Genomic DNA, 17,378 nt, shown 5'->3' on the forward strand with positions numbered 1-17,378 from the left:
CTCAGAGAGGATAAGGCCTTCAATGCACAGCTATGACAAGAGGAGAGTGACTCTCATCCATGTATTTTAGCCAAAAGACAATTTGTTGCTTCTTATGCATTTCTTACACACACTTTGAGCACAAACTGAAGGAATTTAGGACAAGTTAAAGTAAGCTCCTGTTTTTAAATGACGAAAGCAAGGAAAATTCTACAGAATGTAATTTCTATTCCTTGAGTTCAAAATATCAGGTATTCTTGTATTGTTGTATTGAGCTACAGCTGCCAGCTGTACCACAGCAGAACTGAACATGTGCTGCATGTTGAAATGTTAACCACTACACTGCTATCTGATGAACACTAAATAATTTAATAGGGTTGGAACAAATGAATATTAATATTGAGCTAGAAAAATAGATTTTTCTTCCTGGGAGTTAGCAAATAAGCAAGGATTTAAAGAATATTTGAAATAGACAGAAATAGCAGCTTTTCATATAATACCAGACTGACTTGCCAAGAAGTGGGGAAAACAATGGCTTGGTCAGTAGGTGCAAGCCCATCTGCTCTCATAAAGGGGGGAAAAAAGAGAGAAGTTCTGCACTACTAACAGCTAGATGGTGCTACTGGGCAATAATGAGCATCGCTGCCCATAAAGCACAAATGGAACAAACCCCCATCATACAAAGCTAAGACTGTTAAGATCCTAATCAGAAATATTGCTTCAAGAGCTGGAAATATGACTTCAGAAAAGAGATTCCAGCAAGTCTGCTCATCCAAGACATGCAGTAAAGAATAAAAGAAATTACCAAAATCAAAACAAGTAGAAGGTGCTTTCCTGAAGCAAAATGAAGTCTAAAATATGAGAAACAACACTTAGCTATTCAGCCAAGACATACTACAACTTCTCAGTGTATTCCTCTACCAGTTTTAAAACCAAGTGCCCGAAGGCAGCTAAACAATACAGAAAAGTACTCCAATCACCACAACAAACTGCGAAGAGAAACCCTTTTGCATTATAAACAACCATCTTGTTGTAAGTCATTGATAAAAACAAGCACAGTAGCTTATTTAAAATCCGTATTTATGCCTCTTTTTATCCAGATGAAGTCCCTTTTGGAGGCTCCCACAGCTGATTAAAAGGATGCTAAAACTACTATGTCTAACAAAATAGAAAGTAAGCATTTATCCTTCTAGTTCATTCCCAAACATCACTGGTAGAGGTTTTCTTATTCCTCTTTTGGATTTCCAGTTTAGGTGCATAAGCTAGAGTGTACCAGACTAAAACATGATTGGACTGGTCATTCCCTTGAAAATAGTTCCTGGCTTATTAAAAACCGATATATATATTTAGCATGCTAAATGTCCTAGAAACAAGAAAGTTCTGTAGTGTTGTAAGCTGCAACAATTTCCACTCCCCAAGACATGAAATTTTAAATGGGAAAAAGCTGATAAAGCGAAAAGGAAACATCAGAAAAGCAGGGGAGCAGATTTTTTTCCTTGACTTTGCCTAAACTGTCCAGTAAGATCTGAATATTTCACATTACAAGATGATACAGGAAACAACTTGATGCCACCATTGGTTCCAGGTGAGGGAAACTTGTTAAAAACTAACAGCTGCAGTTCCCAAGAGACAAAAGTGTTGTTCCCTGTGTGCACTGTGACACTATTGTTTAACATCTGTGCTGTCAGGGCCCCCGTTACTTCACTTCCTCTCCCTGACATTTTTTCAAAGTGCACTTACCAGAAACATTTTAAAACTACAAAATACAATCAGCTACATAATAGTGCTATTACTGCAGAACAAAAGATGACCTGCAACACACAATGTTTGTCTGTACAGAAAATTATGGAAAATGTGAACTTGCAGGCTCTTCCCAAATGTGTTTTTAGCACATCTCAAATTCTTTAGCATAAGAAGAGTAAGAGCAAAGTAGCATCTTCCTAAAGACATTCAAAATAGGGCTGATTCTTATCTTGCATTCTAGTTTTTCAGCTTGTTTTGAAAATGGACAGAACAACCACTCTCTCATCCTATACATAAATTGACAGTGGTATTACAGAAGTCAGCCTCATCCTTCCACAAATAATGATGATCTCTACAGTGATTTCTTCAAGCTACCAAATTTTTCTTGCTGAGGCTGAAGTGTTAAACATATCAGAGGATGTTTTTGCCATTACAATATCTAGGTGAGGAAGTCAGCATAGAATACAGAGTTCCCCAGCAGGAATTCTTTCAATTAGTAAAGGGCAGCCCAGAGATATCATCTGGGAGATTTGGCAGCACCTGACTTGAAATGCCAGTCATTAGGATGGGCCACACCAAAAGCTTACCCAGCTCAACAGCTTCTTAGTGCCAGCAGTAATACCAGGTAGCTAAGAAAGGATATGTGATACTTTTCCTGAGGTACTCTCCAGCTTAGCTGCAGAGACCTCTTTTGCCCATTCTAACTTAAGTACAATTCTTGATACATTATACAAAGCAAAATCAGCCCTTTCTATAAGTAAAGAAAAATAGCTTAGAATTTGAGTTTTTAAAAGACTGCTCAAGACACATCTGTGAACTTTCTTTAGACTAAAGAAAACTAAAGCACTATTTAATGCTTTACAGAATGATCAAACAACTATTGTTATGGAAACCCTATATCCAGGAACATTGCAAGCAGCTTGATGCACATACCAGTGAGGAATACTGAAGGATGGACAACACTGAAGACCCTGCCAGACCCCAAAGCAATACTAGGGCAGATCTGTTAGCAGATATCTGTACTCGGGTGCAAAGGAAGAAATGCCAGTCTGTACTTAAGCTTGTATGAAAGGACTAAGAGGATTCCCCTGGAATTTCCCTCCTCATTAACATACAAACACTTGGCAGAACAGTGTCTAAATAAAGACTCAGTATCTCCAATACATTTTTAACATCCTCCTTAAGCTTAGTTGGCAGACTTTTTGCCCATTTCTTCCTCAGCCCTTTCTCAAGCCTTTTTCTTCCTCCAGATTTTCCACCAAATTCAAAAAAAATTAAGTAGTTAACAACTAGTTTGATCTTACAGTAGATTTAAACTTGCACAAACAGCCTTTTCAAAGAGAAGTTGCTCCCAACACGTTTTTCCTTACATGGCTCAGGGCCCAGATTTTCTGATCTTGAAAGGGACATGTCGCAAAGGAAGTCAAGCCATGCCAAAGTAGCTCTTGCTCATACAGAAGATAAAACGGATGCATTCAGAGTTGAGATAACTTCAAAGTTCCCTCTCGGGGAAGATTTGATTCTTCCAACAGTTTGGTCTACAGGGAGGAAGTGACCATCTACCTAAGCCGCTGCAATAGGACAGGAAAGGACTAACACTAGGCTAAGTCAGTCATAGCTACAGTTCTGACAGATTTTTCTTTTGTTCCTCCCTCCACAAGCCCTATCAGTCTGCACTAGAAATGCACGTCAAGACATACAGTTTTGAAGTATGACAGAGATCTCACAACCTTCACAATCAAAGCCCTGCCACTGGGACCCTGTTTTTAAGTGTCTTCCATGAAAACAAGCTTTCATGCCTTGTGGCCCTCTGAACAATGTACACAAAAGAGAAGCAAAAATGTCTAACCCATAACCCCAAGCAGGTGTACATGCAGTACAATCTCTCTTGCAGTTGTATTGATCTTTAAAAGACTCTAAAAGCCTTGAAGGTGTATTATTATCCCCTTGGGTAAACCAATTTTATTAATAAACTATCAGGCATATCTTTAATAAACTAGGCCAGCAGCAATTTGTTTTTTCAGTGTTTTTGAAAAGCATCTAAAAATCTTCAGATAGAAGCTCTGAATTTGAAATTTGCACAGATCAATTCTAATTTCTGCTCCATCACATTATGAGCAGTCAAAAGAGAAACTTTTCGCTTTCAAATATTTAATAGAATTAGAAATCCTACACTGAAATGCTATTTCAAAAAATTAGAATGTCTGTTTCCAAACTGTGGAAATGCGAAACTGGGCAGATCTGTTATTCAGGACTAAAGTTGCGTATTTCAGGAGAAAAAATACCAAACCATACAGTACATTACTTGTGTCTGAATTCATCTAAAATTAGACTTACGTACTGAAGAATGTAGTCAGTGTTCCATTACCAAGTTGAAATATTAAAAATGGAGTGTAGAAGCTAAACCTGCTGTGCAACACACTTAGTTTTGCAGTAACTAAATGCATTCAGAAAAGTAAGATAACCCCATGCCTAAACAAAGCAAGGTTTCAGCAGGTTCACCCAGGCTGGACATTCACCAGGAACTGTGCTATAGTTCATCTCAAATCTACTTGCAGCTAACTGCTTTCTAAAACCAAAATACAACTACGCATTATTCAGTAACATATATTGCTATCAAATTTACATTGTCATTCATACAACCATGCTCTATGATTATGCTTAAAAAAGATGTAACAGTTTCAGTTCAGTTTCTCCTCAAGTCTAAAATATTCAGATCATTATTATCTGCATCTCTTGAGACAAAGAATGTCATATCACTGCCTCCATAGTTCTGCTTCACATTTGTTACACCACATAAATCCAAGCACTCCTACAACTTATATGTTACATTAAATAGTTGATTGAAAAATAATACAATGCTGCCATCACCTGCCGTTGCTGGGCTGCTGTGGAGAATGTCTGGAATGGTCTGAAGGCTCTGACCTCTGGTCAGGAGATCGTGAACGACTGCGGCGGGGCCTGTCATGTGATCGGTTGGAATGATCTGATGCCAGCGACTGAATTTCTGAAATGTCTGTTAAATAAAAGTTGTTTTTTCATGAAATGATTGTAATTTAAATGGTGGCATGACCTGCTTAAATGAGAATAAGCTTTTGCAGAAAATTTTCATGAAGATGCTAAATCTATGCTTATTATTACACAAAAACAACCTTAATATTCCTGAAAGAACAGTCACAAGAACTGTACAGTTTTTGAAGGAGTGGATTTCAACCACATTCAAACAAAAATTTATCCATATTACAATCTTACTCCTAACTCTTCTCCTCCCCACCCTCTCATCCCACTTAAGTATTTCATATCTTGACAACACATGGAGTTCTTTCCTTTTTAGAAATCAAGTTTTTATACTCACCATCTCTTTCTGAAGCATTAGCAGAATGAATACTGTCAGAAAGATCAGGGACATTCAACAGTGTGGCTCGTTCATCTCGCTGAACAACCATCTTCAATTTGCCTTTTGACCTTTCTATTAATGTTTTGGCATCTGCTAAGGACATATTTTCCGTCACTGTGCCGTTTATCTGGAATAGAGCAGGAAAAAAGAACAGATATAAACTTACTAAAAAAACCCCAGTGAATCTCCAGCAAAAGGAGGGTGTTCTATCTGATGATATTCAGAAGCAATTAAAATATTTATCAAATTATCATATTACTATGGAAGACCATTGGGCTCATCCAAAATATTGCATAATATTGAAAATTTTCAACTTTCAAAGTCAAGCTTCTAGCACTAATACAAAACTTGTAAAAGATCAGTTATGTTCTTTGACCAGCACTGCTATACTCAATAGAGAAAAGAATGGCCTATTTTTCTGCACCAACACATCCACAGCACTACCTTGAAATGAAAATTGTTAACATGAACTTAAATCGTAGAATGGCCTCAGTTGGAAGGGACCTCAAAGAACATCCACTTCCAACCACCTTGGCATGGGCAGGGACAACTCCCACCAGACCAGGATTCTTGAAGCCCCATCCACTTGCCTTGGATGCTGCCAGGGATGGGGCACAAAAAATTTACCCCTTGGTATATTTATTTCTAAAAAAAAAAAAAAAAAACCCCAAACAAAAAAATTAACCTGAAGGCAAGTTTTAGTGTTGCACAATAGCACAGTTCCACAACATACTACTTTATAAGTAAGCAAAGCTTCATACCTTTTCCAATAGTCTTTATTATGTATTTAACAGTGGGCATTATTTGTCTGAATAACAGTTCAGGAATAATACCAAAAAGCTTCGTAATTTGTTTCCTTAGAGAAGTTGATTCATATTAGATTTGATCTTTGAAATAATTTAATGAAAAGCAACACACCTATTAACTATCATGTTACTGACACAGCCACTCATGTTACTGACACAGCCAATTCTATGCAGAGTCGTATCAGCAAGTTTTGCCTTTCAACAACCACCACCACCATATACTGTACCTTCAGTACAACATCTCCTTCCTGGATATTGCCATCTCTTGCTGCCAGGCTATCCTGTGATATTTCTTTCACAAATATGTGACTTGCCAACCGCAGACCATACTCTTCATAATAAAAAAAAAAAAGAAAACTGATGAAGTTACAGCAGAAAAGAGAGAGGTATCTGTAGATTAACAACACTGCTTTATACAGCATTTGCACAGGCAACAAAAAGAGGAGAGTGAACCTGACACATAATGGGCTGTAGCAGAGTATGTTATAGCTTTACCATTGTATCAGTCTCTTTCTCTAACACTACCTATAATCAGAGCTGTTGCTCAACAGCTTAACTGAGGTGCTACCTACAGTTTTTTCTCTTCCAAACAAAGCACTCACTAAAGCCTCAGCTAAAGTGTAGGTATGAAGCTTCTGACTAGCAGATGTTGGCTGCAGTTGGAATTTATTTACACTGTACAATGCTTTACCCTTAACTAAGCACACAGATTTCGGAATATGAAAAACAGAACCAGAAATACAGTAGAACTTTTTAAGTTTTAAACCAGCTACTAGTAAAATGGATAAACTGGTAACAGCACTGTTCATCCAGCCCACACAGCCTTTAACACAACACTGAGTGAAGCAGCTGGCCTTTGAAAACCAGCAAAAGTTTTAGCAAGCGATGTACACACAAGTTACCTTCATTTTTCCTGGACTTCACCAGTGTGACTTTGGTGGGCTTTGAGGGCTGGCTGGAGGTGACAGACCTCCTGTCTGACCTGGGAGACAAACTCCTCTCCCTGCTGGCGCTGCGATCTCTGACCCAGCTCTTCTCGTGCCTCCTGCTGGCACTGGGACCACCACGGCTGCTCCTTGGATCCCGGATTTCCTCATCGTAGCTGTCATCCTCATTTTCAGACACTGGTTCAGGGTCTGGGCGAGTCACTGGAATCTGAATTTTCTTCATCCTTCGGATAGTCTACAACCCAACAGTAGGTATCAGCCTCTGGCTGTGTAATGCTAATGGTGTTACTAGATGTCAGAAGATAAGCTAATCCCAGCATTCAAAACATGCAGCTGTATTGGTGAATGCTCTGAACTGTTGCATCCTCATAAAATTATATCCAATTAATACAGGAGACTGATCAATACAGATTATCAGTAACCTGTTTTTACAGTTCTTTTAGTCCTTTTTAATGTTTTTGCACAAATGACAAAAGGGTAACAATCAACAGCCTTCATAGCACAACACAATATTCTGTCTTCAGAGCTGCATATTTGAATGCCCTCTCTCTGCTTAAAACCACAAAATCAGTTACTGGCACTGCTAAAACCCTTTTCTGCTAACATGTAATCTAGTGCATACTCAGCATGCTATTGATAGTGATTCTCCTCAACTCTGAGGTTTCCCAGTCTTCCAAAGAAATGTTTATGCAAGATATGCAGGAAGGGGAGCAGTTGCTCTGGAAGTTCAAAGTTGGTTTGTACAATGTAGACAGCTGGTTCCCGAATATGAGCCAGCCTTGTTCGGAGATTTGCTTATGTATTACAGAACAAAACCAAGTTCTACCATAAAGTTTTCATTAATTACTTGTTTTTCACCTAGATCTACACACCAAATATTTAAGATACTGAAAGATACTGAAATGTGTGGCACAACTTGCCACACATTGCCTTCTGTAAGCTTTAAAGAACTGCTGCCAAATTTACAAATGCAAAACATCACTTTTTTTTGCAACTGCATTGAAGCACATAAATGCACTAAAAATCTGTCAGCAGAAAAGCTTTTCTACAAGCACAAGTAGTCTTGTTTTCATTAAGAAACTTCTAAACATTGTGCATTTTTTGTTCTATGTTTTTGTAACCCCCAAACTTCCACAGAAAGCTGGATTACTACCCTTTGGTGATGACCTGCTCTGCTTTGCAAAAAGTTCAAAAACCACCACTTAGAAAAAGCCTACAAAATTATAGGAATTAAGGTAATTATACTTTATTTTGGCAAACTGTTTACTGAGCACAAAAAGAACTGTTAGTGCCTGAACAGCTTGTCCTTTAGCATACACCAGCCTTTGAAAAACTCAGTAAAAGTGTATCCAACAAAGTAAACAAATATTAAACAAGGCTGACTTGCCACAATTTGGCAATCTGAGAAGTACTTTACCATAAAGAAAAGGAGTCTGAATTATCCCATGCCACACTATGCAACTATCATCATTCACATTTGAAATCCATTTTGAGTGACCTACTTGATAAACATACCATGATTATCACTTAAACCTGAAACATCACGCAGGTGTCATGCAAGTACCTTGCACATGCCTGTATTTTGTAGCAGACATTATACTATTTCATTCTGCCCCATAACTACTGAACTTGAAATCTTCAAGACATTTACTTACAATTTTGGCATTCTTCCCACTTTTCCTCAGCTGCTGAACAGCAAACGCATGCTCGACATTATCCATTGAAACTCCATTAACCATTGCCACACGGTCATTTTCTCTACATAAGAAACATCACAATGCACAGTATATAAGTACTTTATGCCAAGAAGAAAATATTGGTGAATAGGTGCCCCTGAGCAAACTGCCTGTATTACAAACCTGCTACACCAACAGTTACAGACAGGCAACTTGAGACCAAAACAATTGGGAGGTTAAGCTACTACTGACAAAGATGATTGCCCCCGAATCAGAACTCAGGTACAGTTTGGCACTTACTGTAGCAGTCCTTCTGCTGGGCCTCCTTTCAGCACATCAGAAATAACTATTGATGTCTCACCACTCTGAAAGTGAGGATTATCTCTTCCTCCAGATATTGCAATACCAAAGCCAAATCCAGGGGCCTATAATGTAATAAGAGAAACATTTTTACTTTCCAATATCTAATGGTCACAATTTGTATTCCCATGCCAAATACAAAAAGGTCTCACAAGATCAATAGAAGTTTTTGAAAGAAACAGGATCAATGAACTAATCAATGCTATGCAATCCAGTAACAGAAATAGATTAAAAATAAACACTTTTAGAATGCAGAGAGTTTTGGAATAACTACCCAGAGTCTTCCAAGAGATTAGAGTTCTCATTTGCATTTTTATGTCCTAGACCTCAGGTGGTCATCAGCAAGACCTCAATCTTCAGTAAGCACAACAAACCATTCCACTGAGCTGCAACTCTGACTCAAACCCCTCTATCACTTCCTACAACACTTTCTTTGACTTTTCCCATGATGGTATTTACCCAGCTCAACCTCACTTAGCTCAGAACTGACAGGATTGCAACACACAGTAGTATGACTGCAGGCTCAGTTCTTACGAATAATACCAAGATCACTTGTACCATTAAATACATCAAAACCTTGTCAGCACTTGCAAATCATCTGCATCTTAACAAAAGTAATTTGCTTCAATCTTTTCCCTCTAGGGTGACCTGCCACTACAGCAAGGTCAAAGCCTCTGAAAAGTTATTCCTGTTAGATATTTCAAGATACAACAATGATGCTTACATTTCTGCCTGGAAGCAGCGAGGGTGGGAAATAAGCTTTCTAAATATAACTGATCTGCAAACCATCTAGCTCTTTCACCATTGCCCAGAAAACATTTTGAGGATATTACCATTTAAATGCTGTATTTTACTCAAGAATTTATTCTGCAATTTTCAACTATGCAAAATGCAGTCACTGGATGGAAAAGATCAGGTTTGGTCAATCTCACCCCTCTATTTCACAAAGCACACACTTTGTGCTGGCAGACTGCACCTTCTCTTTTTCTGATTTTTTAACAAACATGACCCAGCTTTAGCAAGGAGTTTCATAACCTTACAGTGACAGCAGAAGCAACATGGCAGTCTGCATCTGGCTGTAAGACACATGATGTTCAGCTTTTTGGACATTAATTACTGCCCAAAACCAACCTGTTTCCTATTTCCTCCCAGAACAGAGGTCATAAAAATATGTTTCAGACTTGCCTGTAAGCAATGAATAGGAACAGTACTAAAATACAGACTGGGAGATTCACTGTTCAGAAGCAGTTAGTCCATACTGTTGTGTGGGGGAGTGGGGAAGGGCACACCTTACTGCTTCTTTTACATCCATTTTAATTCCTTAGAGGATTAATGGTTTTATTTTCAAAATACATCCCACACAGATCAAACAGAAATCATGGCTAGGATGCAAGAATTAAATGAAACTTGGTGCCATGAAGGAGGATCTTAAATGTCCACTCTTGACCAGAGCTGAGGGTTTTTTTCAGTTTTATTTTTTAAAGTCCAAGAGAATATATAATAGCCTACCCAAATGCATTACTAAAAACCCTTTCAAAACAGTAATATTTCCCCTGTCACGACACTCCTGCTTTTAGTTTTCCATTATTTTAAAAACCAGGACTTAGTTTGTGCCGTATTTGGGTGGGGAAGGAAAGGAAGAAAAGAGATAGTAACAAAGATATTTATATCAAAGTTCATTTAAATATTCCCTATCTTTCCTTTACCATAAAAAAATATTTTTTAAATTCTCCACTTATGGTAAGGAATACAAACATCAGGCTACGGGCAGCAGAAACTCACTGTAAACCTTATCTTGCTGCTTGCCATACTACTTTTTAAAAGTAGATCTGCAAATCAAATCACCAGTATGGAGATGACTAAGTTTTCTACTTTGATGTTCTCTTCCAGAAGCCCTGAAACAATGCAGTCTCATACACAGACAGCAGTTAAAAGGGCCTACAAGTCAGATAAAGAATTTCTAATAAGATAAATCAAGGTCTTCAGAAACACTCCCAGTTCAAAAATCAAATCCTAAATCCTTCTGAAAATTTAAGATGTCACATAAGAAACCTTCTAGTAAAAATCAGCCTACCTGCTTTCCATTTTATCCTGCTGCCTACCATCATCTTAAGAGATAACTGATTATCAGAACTGCTCTCTGAAAATTGAGCCTAGCTCCTAGACATGTCTGGAAATAGCAATATGTTGATCACTACAGATTATACAGAATACTAACGTGTACCTTAAGTAAAACTGCATGAAAAAAAATCCTTCTATCACAACTTCAGTTTTCAGATGCTGTAGGAAAGAACCACACACTCCAAAAAAGCAGTACTATTCTATTTTCCCACAGTAATGCAGTGTGGGACAGGCAAAAAGGTAGGTACATACCTGGTTTCTGTGCTTTGGGAAAAGGACACACATCTACCACAGACACACAGAACTAAGCTCCAAGTAGGGAAAAAACTCATGTCATATACAAAGTATATTCAAGTACTTTGCAATTAAGTATATAAACCCCAAAGACATATTAATAAAAGAAACTGTAGCTACCTGATAAACATCTATTGAATCTAAGACTGTCTCAATCTCTTAAGAGTTAATTAGCAGTCCGGCCTAGGAAGTTGAAAGAGTGGTAAAGAAATGCAACAAACTCTTGGTGAGAAATTCCAGCCTCTGTTTCCCAAAAGACTTTCTAGTAAGTGTTTTGACAGTAGTGCTGGAATTCACCAGTAAATCCTCTTCCCAGTGTTAAGGATAATTGTAAGTACATATTTAATATTAGCATAAGGGGTTTGGTTTTGTTACCTGGCAGATGGAAATAACTGTTTTTAACTGACTAAATTACTGCTATTGAAGTTATTAACAGTACATATCATCAGCTTTCAATACCTAAGTAAGAGCTACTTAATCAGGTAACAAAACAGTCATACCAGAAGAGTTGGCAGAATTTTGGTACATAAAAGATCATAACCAAATCATATATTCACATTAATGCTATAAAAGAACTTCTGACTGCTGTAAGTGCGGCCCTAAACAAGATCTCTGGTTCCTAGCAGTTATTTAGAATTTTGTTCAAGGTAACATCATATTGTAGCATTTATTATTTCTTTGTGCATGAACTAAATGTCTCACTTTTGGTGTCACTAAAATTACTGCTCCAACTGACCAGGAGAAGGTCCCCTTCAAGAGAAAATGAGTTATCACCAAGACTATGAGAGCCAACCTTGTATAACTATGTCATTTTTAGTTTGGTTTTGACTATAAAGTAGTACTGATTTCATCAGTAATAAAAAGAAATACCTGAAGTTTACAGAGATTATAGGAATGACTGGACAGCTTCAAGATAAAAACATAAAGGCCAATTAATTATATATAGAAACAACACTTCTTTCTCAAAAACTTGTTGACCTATAAATTGTTGGACGCTTAAAGACTAGCCTAGATAAACATCACTACATATTTCCATTTTTGCTTCCACTTTTCTTTCAACAGATGGCTGCAGTCAGAGATGGGACACTTTGTCAGCCTTCTGGTCACACTGAGTGTAACCGCTCCCTTCCCAAAAAGGCACCTGCCCAAACAGTTACATTGAATCAACAACACTAAAGCCTTTACTATCAACAGCTAACAGGACTGACAGAGAACTAACAATTTATCTGCCCAGCTGACTCACACATACACACTTTTGCCCGAGGTCCATTCATCCCACCAAAGCTACAATTTTAAAATGCCTTTATTCTATGATGAACTGAAGGCTAATGATCTAACTTGCTCCCTTGAGGAAACACTTCCACATCCACATCGCCATTTTGAGATGAATACAGCAATTTGGACCACGATTCCATAGCTGCTTTAATACTAAATTGTTGCCAGAAATGGCATCCCACCCTACTCTGACTTTTCCTAAGCAATTAATTCCCGACTCTCTTGTACAGCTGCACAATAGCTCCACCAGAACTCAGTTTAATTCAGGAGTCAGTCTAAATGCAAAAGCAGTCTTGGTATTCCCTGGTTCCCAGCACACATTCCTTTGTGCAGGGTACATATTCTGACCGCCCAAAATCACTACTTCCAGCTAGTAGTTTAAGAAAGTGGCAAGCAATAAGACAGTTTTGAATACATTTATTTATATGCAACTACATTGTTTTATGTCCCTGCAAACAAAGTTTGAAAACTTTCACACATAGTTACAGCACTGCCATGAATGAACACAGATTTCTACCTCCCTTCAGTTAGGTTCAGATGTAATCTGAAGCTTTGTTTCTAGCATGATTATTCGTAGGCAGGCTTATCTCTGAAACCCAACAAACAAATAGAGCTATCACATGGAGCTTTTACAACACTTCTAAATTTAAACAAGGGAATATGACAGTTTCCTCTCCTTTTACTTCCTGACATCTGGCTTTTTCCTATTGTTTTCAAAAGCTACTAGTATCCTGCGTTAGGCAAACACAGCCAATTGTATGAACTCACCCTGTGAAGAGTCACCGTGTGTTGTTCCCATATAGCTGTTTCTTCCATTGTTGTGCTCTAAGGAGAAAAAAAAACCCCAAAGATTAGACTTCACTTTCAACAGTTGTATAATACCACAATCAGAAACTTACATTCAAAAGCAGCATTAATATTCAAATAGAATAGCTACAGAAGAAGTTGGCCTGCCCCATTCATTACACATTTCCTGCCTTTATATGTCACAGCTGAACTTCCTGTGCTTCTGTCGAAGGGGGTAGGAGGAAAAGCAGATTACACAGCTTGAAGTTACAAAGTTCCAAGGGAAGGATCACAAGCAGCATTTGTGATACAAGATCTCTTGGTTGCTCATTAAGATTGTAGTAGCTACTCCAATCAGCTGTATTTATATTCTAACATTTATACTTACACTCTCTTTTTGCTTGTTTTAACTGTATGCGGATTGCCACTAATTCATGAGCACCCAGCTACAGATTACAGTACCTGTGCTACTGTATTATGCACACAGGTCAAATTTAATGGACTGCAGTTTAGTGTAGGCTAATTATTTTGGTGAACAGTAGCACTGCAGAAATTACAAGGTCCTCTCTAAGGTAACTAGATTAAACAGTAACATTATGACAATATTGACATACCTGCATTTCTGCTTGAAAGAGCACTACTTAGTGTGCCACAACGAGCAAACATTTGGAAAGGACAAAATAGCATGAGGGAGGAAAACCCAGCAGAGCCCAAGGCCTGAAAACAGGCAGGAAGGCAGCAGGAAATGCATAGTGAACATCCTGCTGCTACATTTTCTACCTTTCCAGAGGGAGTGTCCAGTGTTTTGCTCCATACCCACCCCCCTCATAAGCATGCAATCCACTAATTAAAGAACAGAATCAGAACACAAACATCCCTGCAACATGGTGGTGCTGGTTTTTTGAAATCTACTTTGCTCTCTATTTGTATCAGTTACAGTAACTCAGTCACTACAACTTTTAATCCAGTCCTGTGTCACAAGAACAGCAGTAGGAGGGTTTACTCTTACAAACAATACTTTTGAAAACTGTATTCAACATCACAATTTGCAACTGGGTTTAAAAAGTGAGTTCTTCTCATAGCGCCAAAAAGCTCTGCATTTTGTCCTTGAATTTCAATGGTTAGGCTGTGCCACATTACTGCTCATTTCTCTTTCAGGGTTCACTTCCCTTGAAAGTGTTGTTGCAACTTAACTGTGAGGTATTTAATTCAAACAGCTGTAATTCTTCTCAATTCAGTACCAAGTGCTGCTCCTTTGCATTACAAGTTGATTCAACTCTACCCCAGAATTAGATTACTTCTCTCCAGCTTTTTAAAGGAAGACCAAATACATACTAAAACAGCAACAATTTACACACACAAAGCCATCTTTGAAACAAAACAGAACGTTTTGCTTGCTAAACGGTCAAGGAATACTGATTTTCTTCCTTATTTCTGATGTTCTCATTCTGTCTTAATTCTGGCAAGAGCTTCTCAGGCTAAACATCTCATCAACAAGTGAAGACTTATCTCTGCAAGTAAACTAAAGCAAAAAGCTCTAAGTAGCTGCTGTTCAGAAGAAGGTACAACAGGAATCCAATAAAGGACTGCAAAAGTTGTACTTTACGTTGTAATTGAAATGGGCTGCCTCCTTTTTACCCGCAATGATCAGAAGTGAACCCTGCTCATTTCCTGCACTTGCCCTGTGTCAGCAGCAGAGCCCTCAGCCAGCACAGTCGCACTCCCTGGCTCAGGGTGCCTGATTTCCACGGCTCCGAGTCCCTGTGCCTCCCTGCTGGAGCTCCGTGCTCGGGGCAAACACCACCGGTGGCTCTGGATATGGCACGAACTGATAAAACCCTGCTTAACCAGCTCAGCACTGCTCCCACTGCATCTAGGAGAACTGGCACACCCAGAGCTAGAGCAGGGCAAGATAACAGCTAAGCCATGAGTAAGAAAATAAGAAAATCCATATGTAACATTCTTCTAAGAACTGTGAGAAGACTTACTACTTCATTAAAAAACCCAAGACAAATTTAAAAAAACCCAATCCTACCCCACACACTCGCCAGTCTTTCTAAACCTGGACAGGGCACTCACTGCTCAGTCAGACTTAGGCTGCCATTTTTAAAGCCTTTTTCCTTTCTGCAGAAGCTCAGTCTTTCCATTTTGTTCTCCATTTCTTTGTTCACACTATTGCTATCACCTCCCCTAGATTTTACTAATACATCCATTTCAAATGCACAAGACTTGGAAACATCAAATATCCATTAGTTACACAGCAAAGCAAGTAATATGCTATTTTCATTCTTTCTGCATGCCCAAACAGTCCAATCAAGAACAGTGAAAACAGTTCAAAGGCAGTCTGAGGTGAGTGTTGGCTTTGACACAAACTGCTTACTTGAGTTAGTTTCTGATCTGTAAGAACTGCATTCACTCACAAAAGCCCAAAGGAAGTTTGAAGAAGACCCGTGAAGGTGATCACCCACTTAGCACTGACAACTGAGGCAGAAGAACGAGCCTGTGCTACCATCAGCTGAGGTCCCTGCTGCAATGCTGCTAAGGCCATACCCAAAGTCTTCTATTTTTCATGCTATCCACCACTAATTTAAGGAAAATCAAGGTGACTCAGCAGGAACTGAGAAATATATACAACCTAACACTCAGAAACTAGGAATATAGGAGAAAACTAAGATATCCCATTCTAGAGTTGTAATAATTTAAGAGACTCTTTAATACATTTGAAATGCAAGTGGACAACGTTGCAAACTCCTACATCTATATTACCAATGACTTTACATCCCAGAATCCCACAGAACCGTATTATTTTTAAGGCTGGAAGGGACCTTTGGGGTTCATCCAGTCCAACCCTCCTGCCAAGGCAGGGGCACCTGGAGCAGGTGACACGGGTATGTGTCCAGGTGGGTTTGGAATGTCTCCAGGGAGGGAGACCCCACACCCTCCCTGGGCAGCCCTCCCAGTGCTCTGCCAGCCTCCATGGAAAGAAGTTCTCCCTCATGCTGAGGTGAAACTTCCTGTGTTTCATCGACAGCCATCGCTCCTCGGCCTGTCGCTGGGCACCACTGAAGAGTCTGGCACCGTCCTCTTGGTATCTGTCTGGGAGATTATTTATATGCATTAATGAGATTCCCCTCTCAGTCTTCTCCAGATTAAACAGATCCAGATTTTCCCTCCTCAGAGATGCTCCAGACCCTTCATCAACTTTGTGACCAATGCCAGACCCTCTCCAGCAGGTCCTGGTCTTTTTTTGTACTGAGGAGCCCAGAACTGAGCACATATATTAAGAATAAAAAGAACAGAAAGAATGATGGTATCATGACTCCAGTGATTTATTTGATGCTTTTGTTTTATTAAAGTGAAAAGCTTCCTCAAGCTCATCCTTAAGACCATTTTAGAGACAATTCGTATTCCTAGCTCTGTATATGGGAAATGGATGTGTTTGTGGGTTGGGCGTTTTATTACTATTTAAAGGATAGTCACATATGACATTGCAATTCATCAATATGGAAGTTATGAAACTTATCATTTGCCCAAACTCTTGGATACATCAAATCTTGTTCAACTCTTTCATCTTTGAAATTGCCCCGAGAAATAAACATTTCAAAGTAAACATCTTTTTAGAAAGCTCCCTTTGTGGACTTATAAGGGTCCTTCAAACAACATTTTTTTCTTCCCCTTCTCAACATATTTCTTTCCTTCTCGAGGCTGGTTTGGTTATTTTTATGGGAGTTTTTTGTGGGTTTGATTTTTTTTTAATAACATGCATTCTCATCCAACTTCTACCTTCTCACACGTATCTGGGTATGTGTGCACATGCACACATATGCTTTTCCTTCAAGCATCCTGAAGGAAAAAACCAACCCAAAAAAACACTGGCTACTGAACTGAGTAATGCAGTGATGCTGCAAATAGCATTGCTCAGTTTACCTGCACTGCAGGTGAAAAAGCTGCTGCCAGCAGCTGAAGCCACCCACTGGCCTTGAGAAGACAACTC

At 38.8% G+C, this 17,378-nt stretch overlaps 1 protein-coding gene across 13 annotated transcripts in view; it reads right to left on the reverse strand.

Moving 5' to 3' along the window:
* The window catches only part of TJP1 (tight junction protein 1), a 156,850-nt gene that overhangs the window by 27,226 nt on the left and 112,246 nt on the right, over positions 1 to 17,378 (reverse strand). For all 13 annotated transcript variants that reach the window (XM_030281835.4, XM_012578094.5, XM_030281837.4 and 10 more), the window contains 7 exons: positions 13,367 to 13,423; positions 8,849 to 8,973; positions 8,528 to 8,630; positions 6,828 to 7,107; positions 6,153 to 6,256; positions 5,078 to 5,246; positions 4,594 to 4,738 (listed from right to left, as the gene is read on the reverse strand). In XM_030281835.4, the coding sequence (XP_030137695.4) occupies positions 4,594 to 4,738; positions 5,078 to 5,246; positions 6,153 to 6,256; positions 6,828 to 7,107; positions 8,528 to 8,630; positions 8,849 to 8,973; positions 13,367 to 13,423 (983 nt within the window). The remainder of the gene's footprint in view (positions 1 to 4,593; positions 4,739 to 5,077; positions 5,247 to 6,152; positions 6,257 to 6,827; positions 7,108 to 8,527; positions 8,631 to 8,848; positions 8,974 to 13,366; positions 13,424 to 17,378) is intronic.

Source organism: Taeniopygia guttata, chromosome 10, assembly GCF_048771995.1.
Source record: "Taeniopygia guttata chromosome 10, bTaeGut7.mat, whole genome shotgun sequence".
NCBI classification, from domain to species: domain Eukaryota; kingdom Metazoa; phylum Chordata; class Aves; order Passeriformes; family Estrildidae; genus Taeniopygia; species Taeniopygia guttata.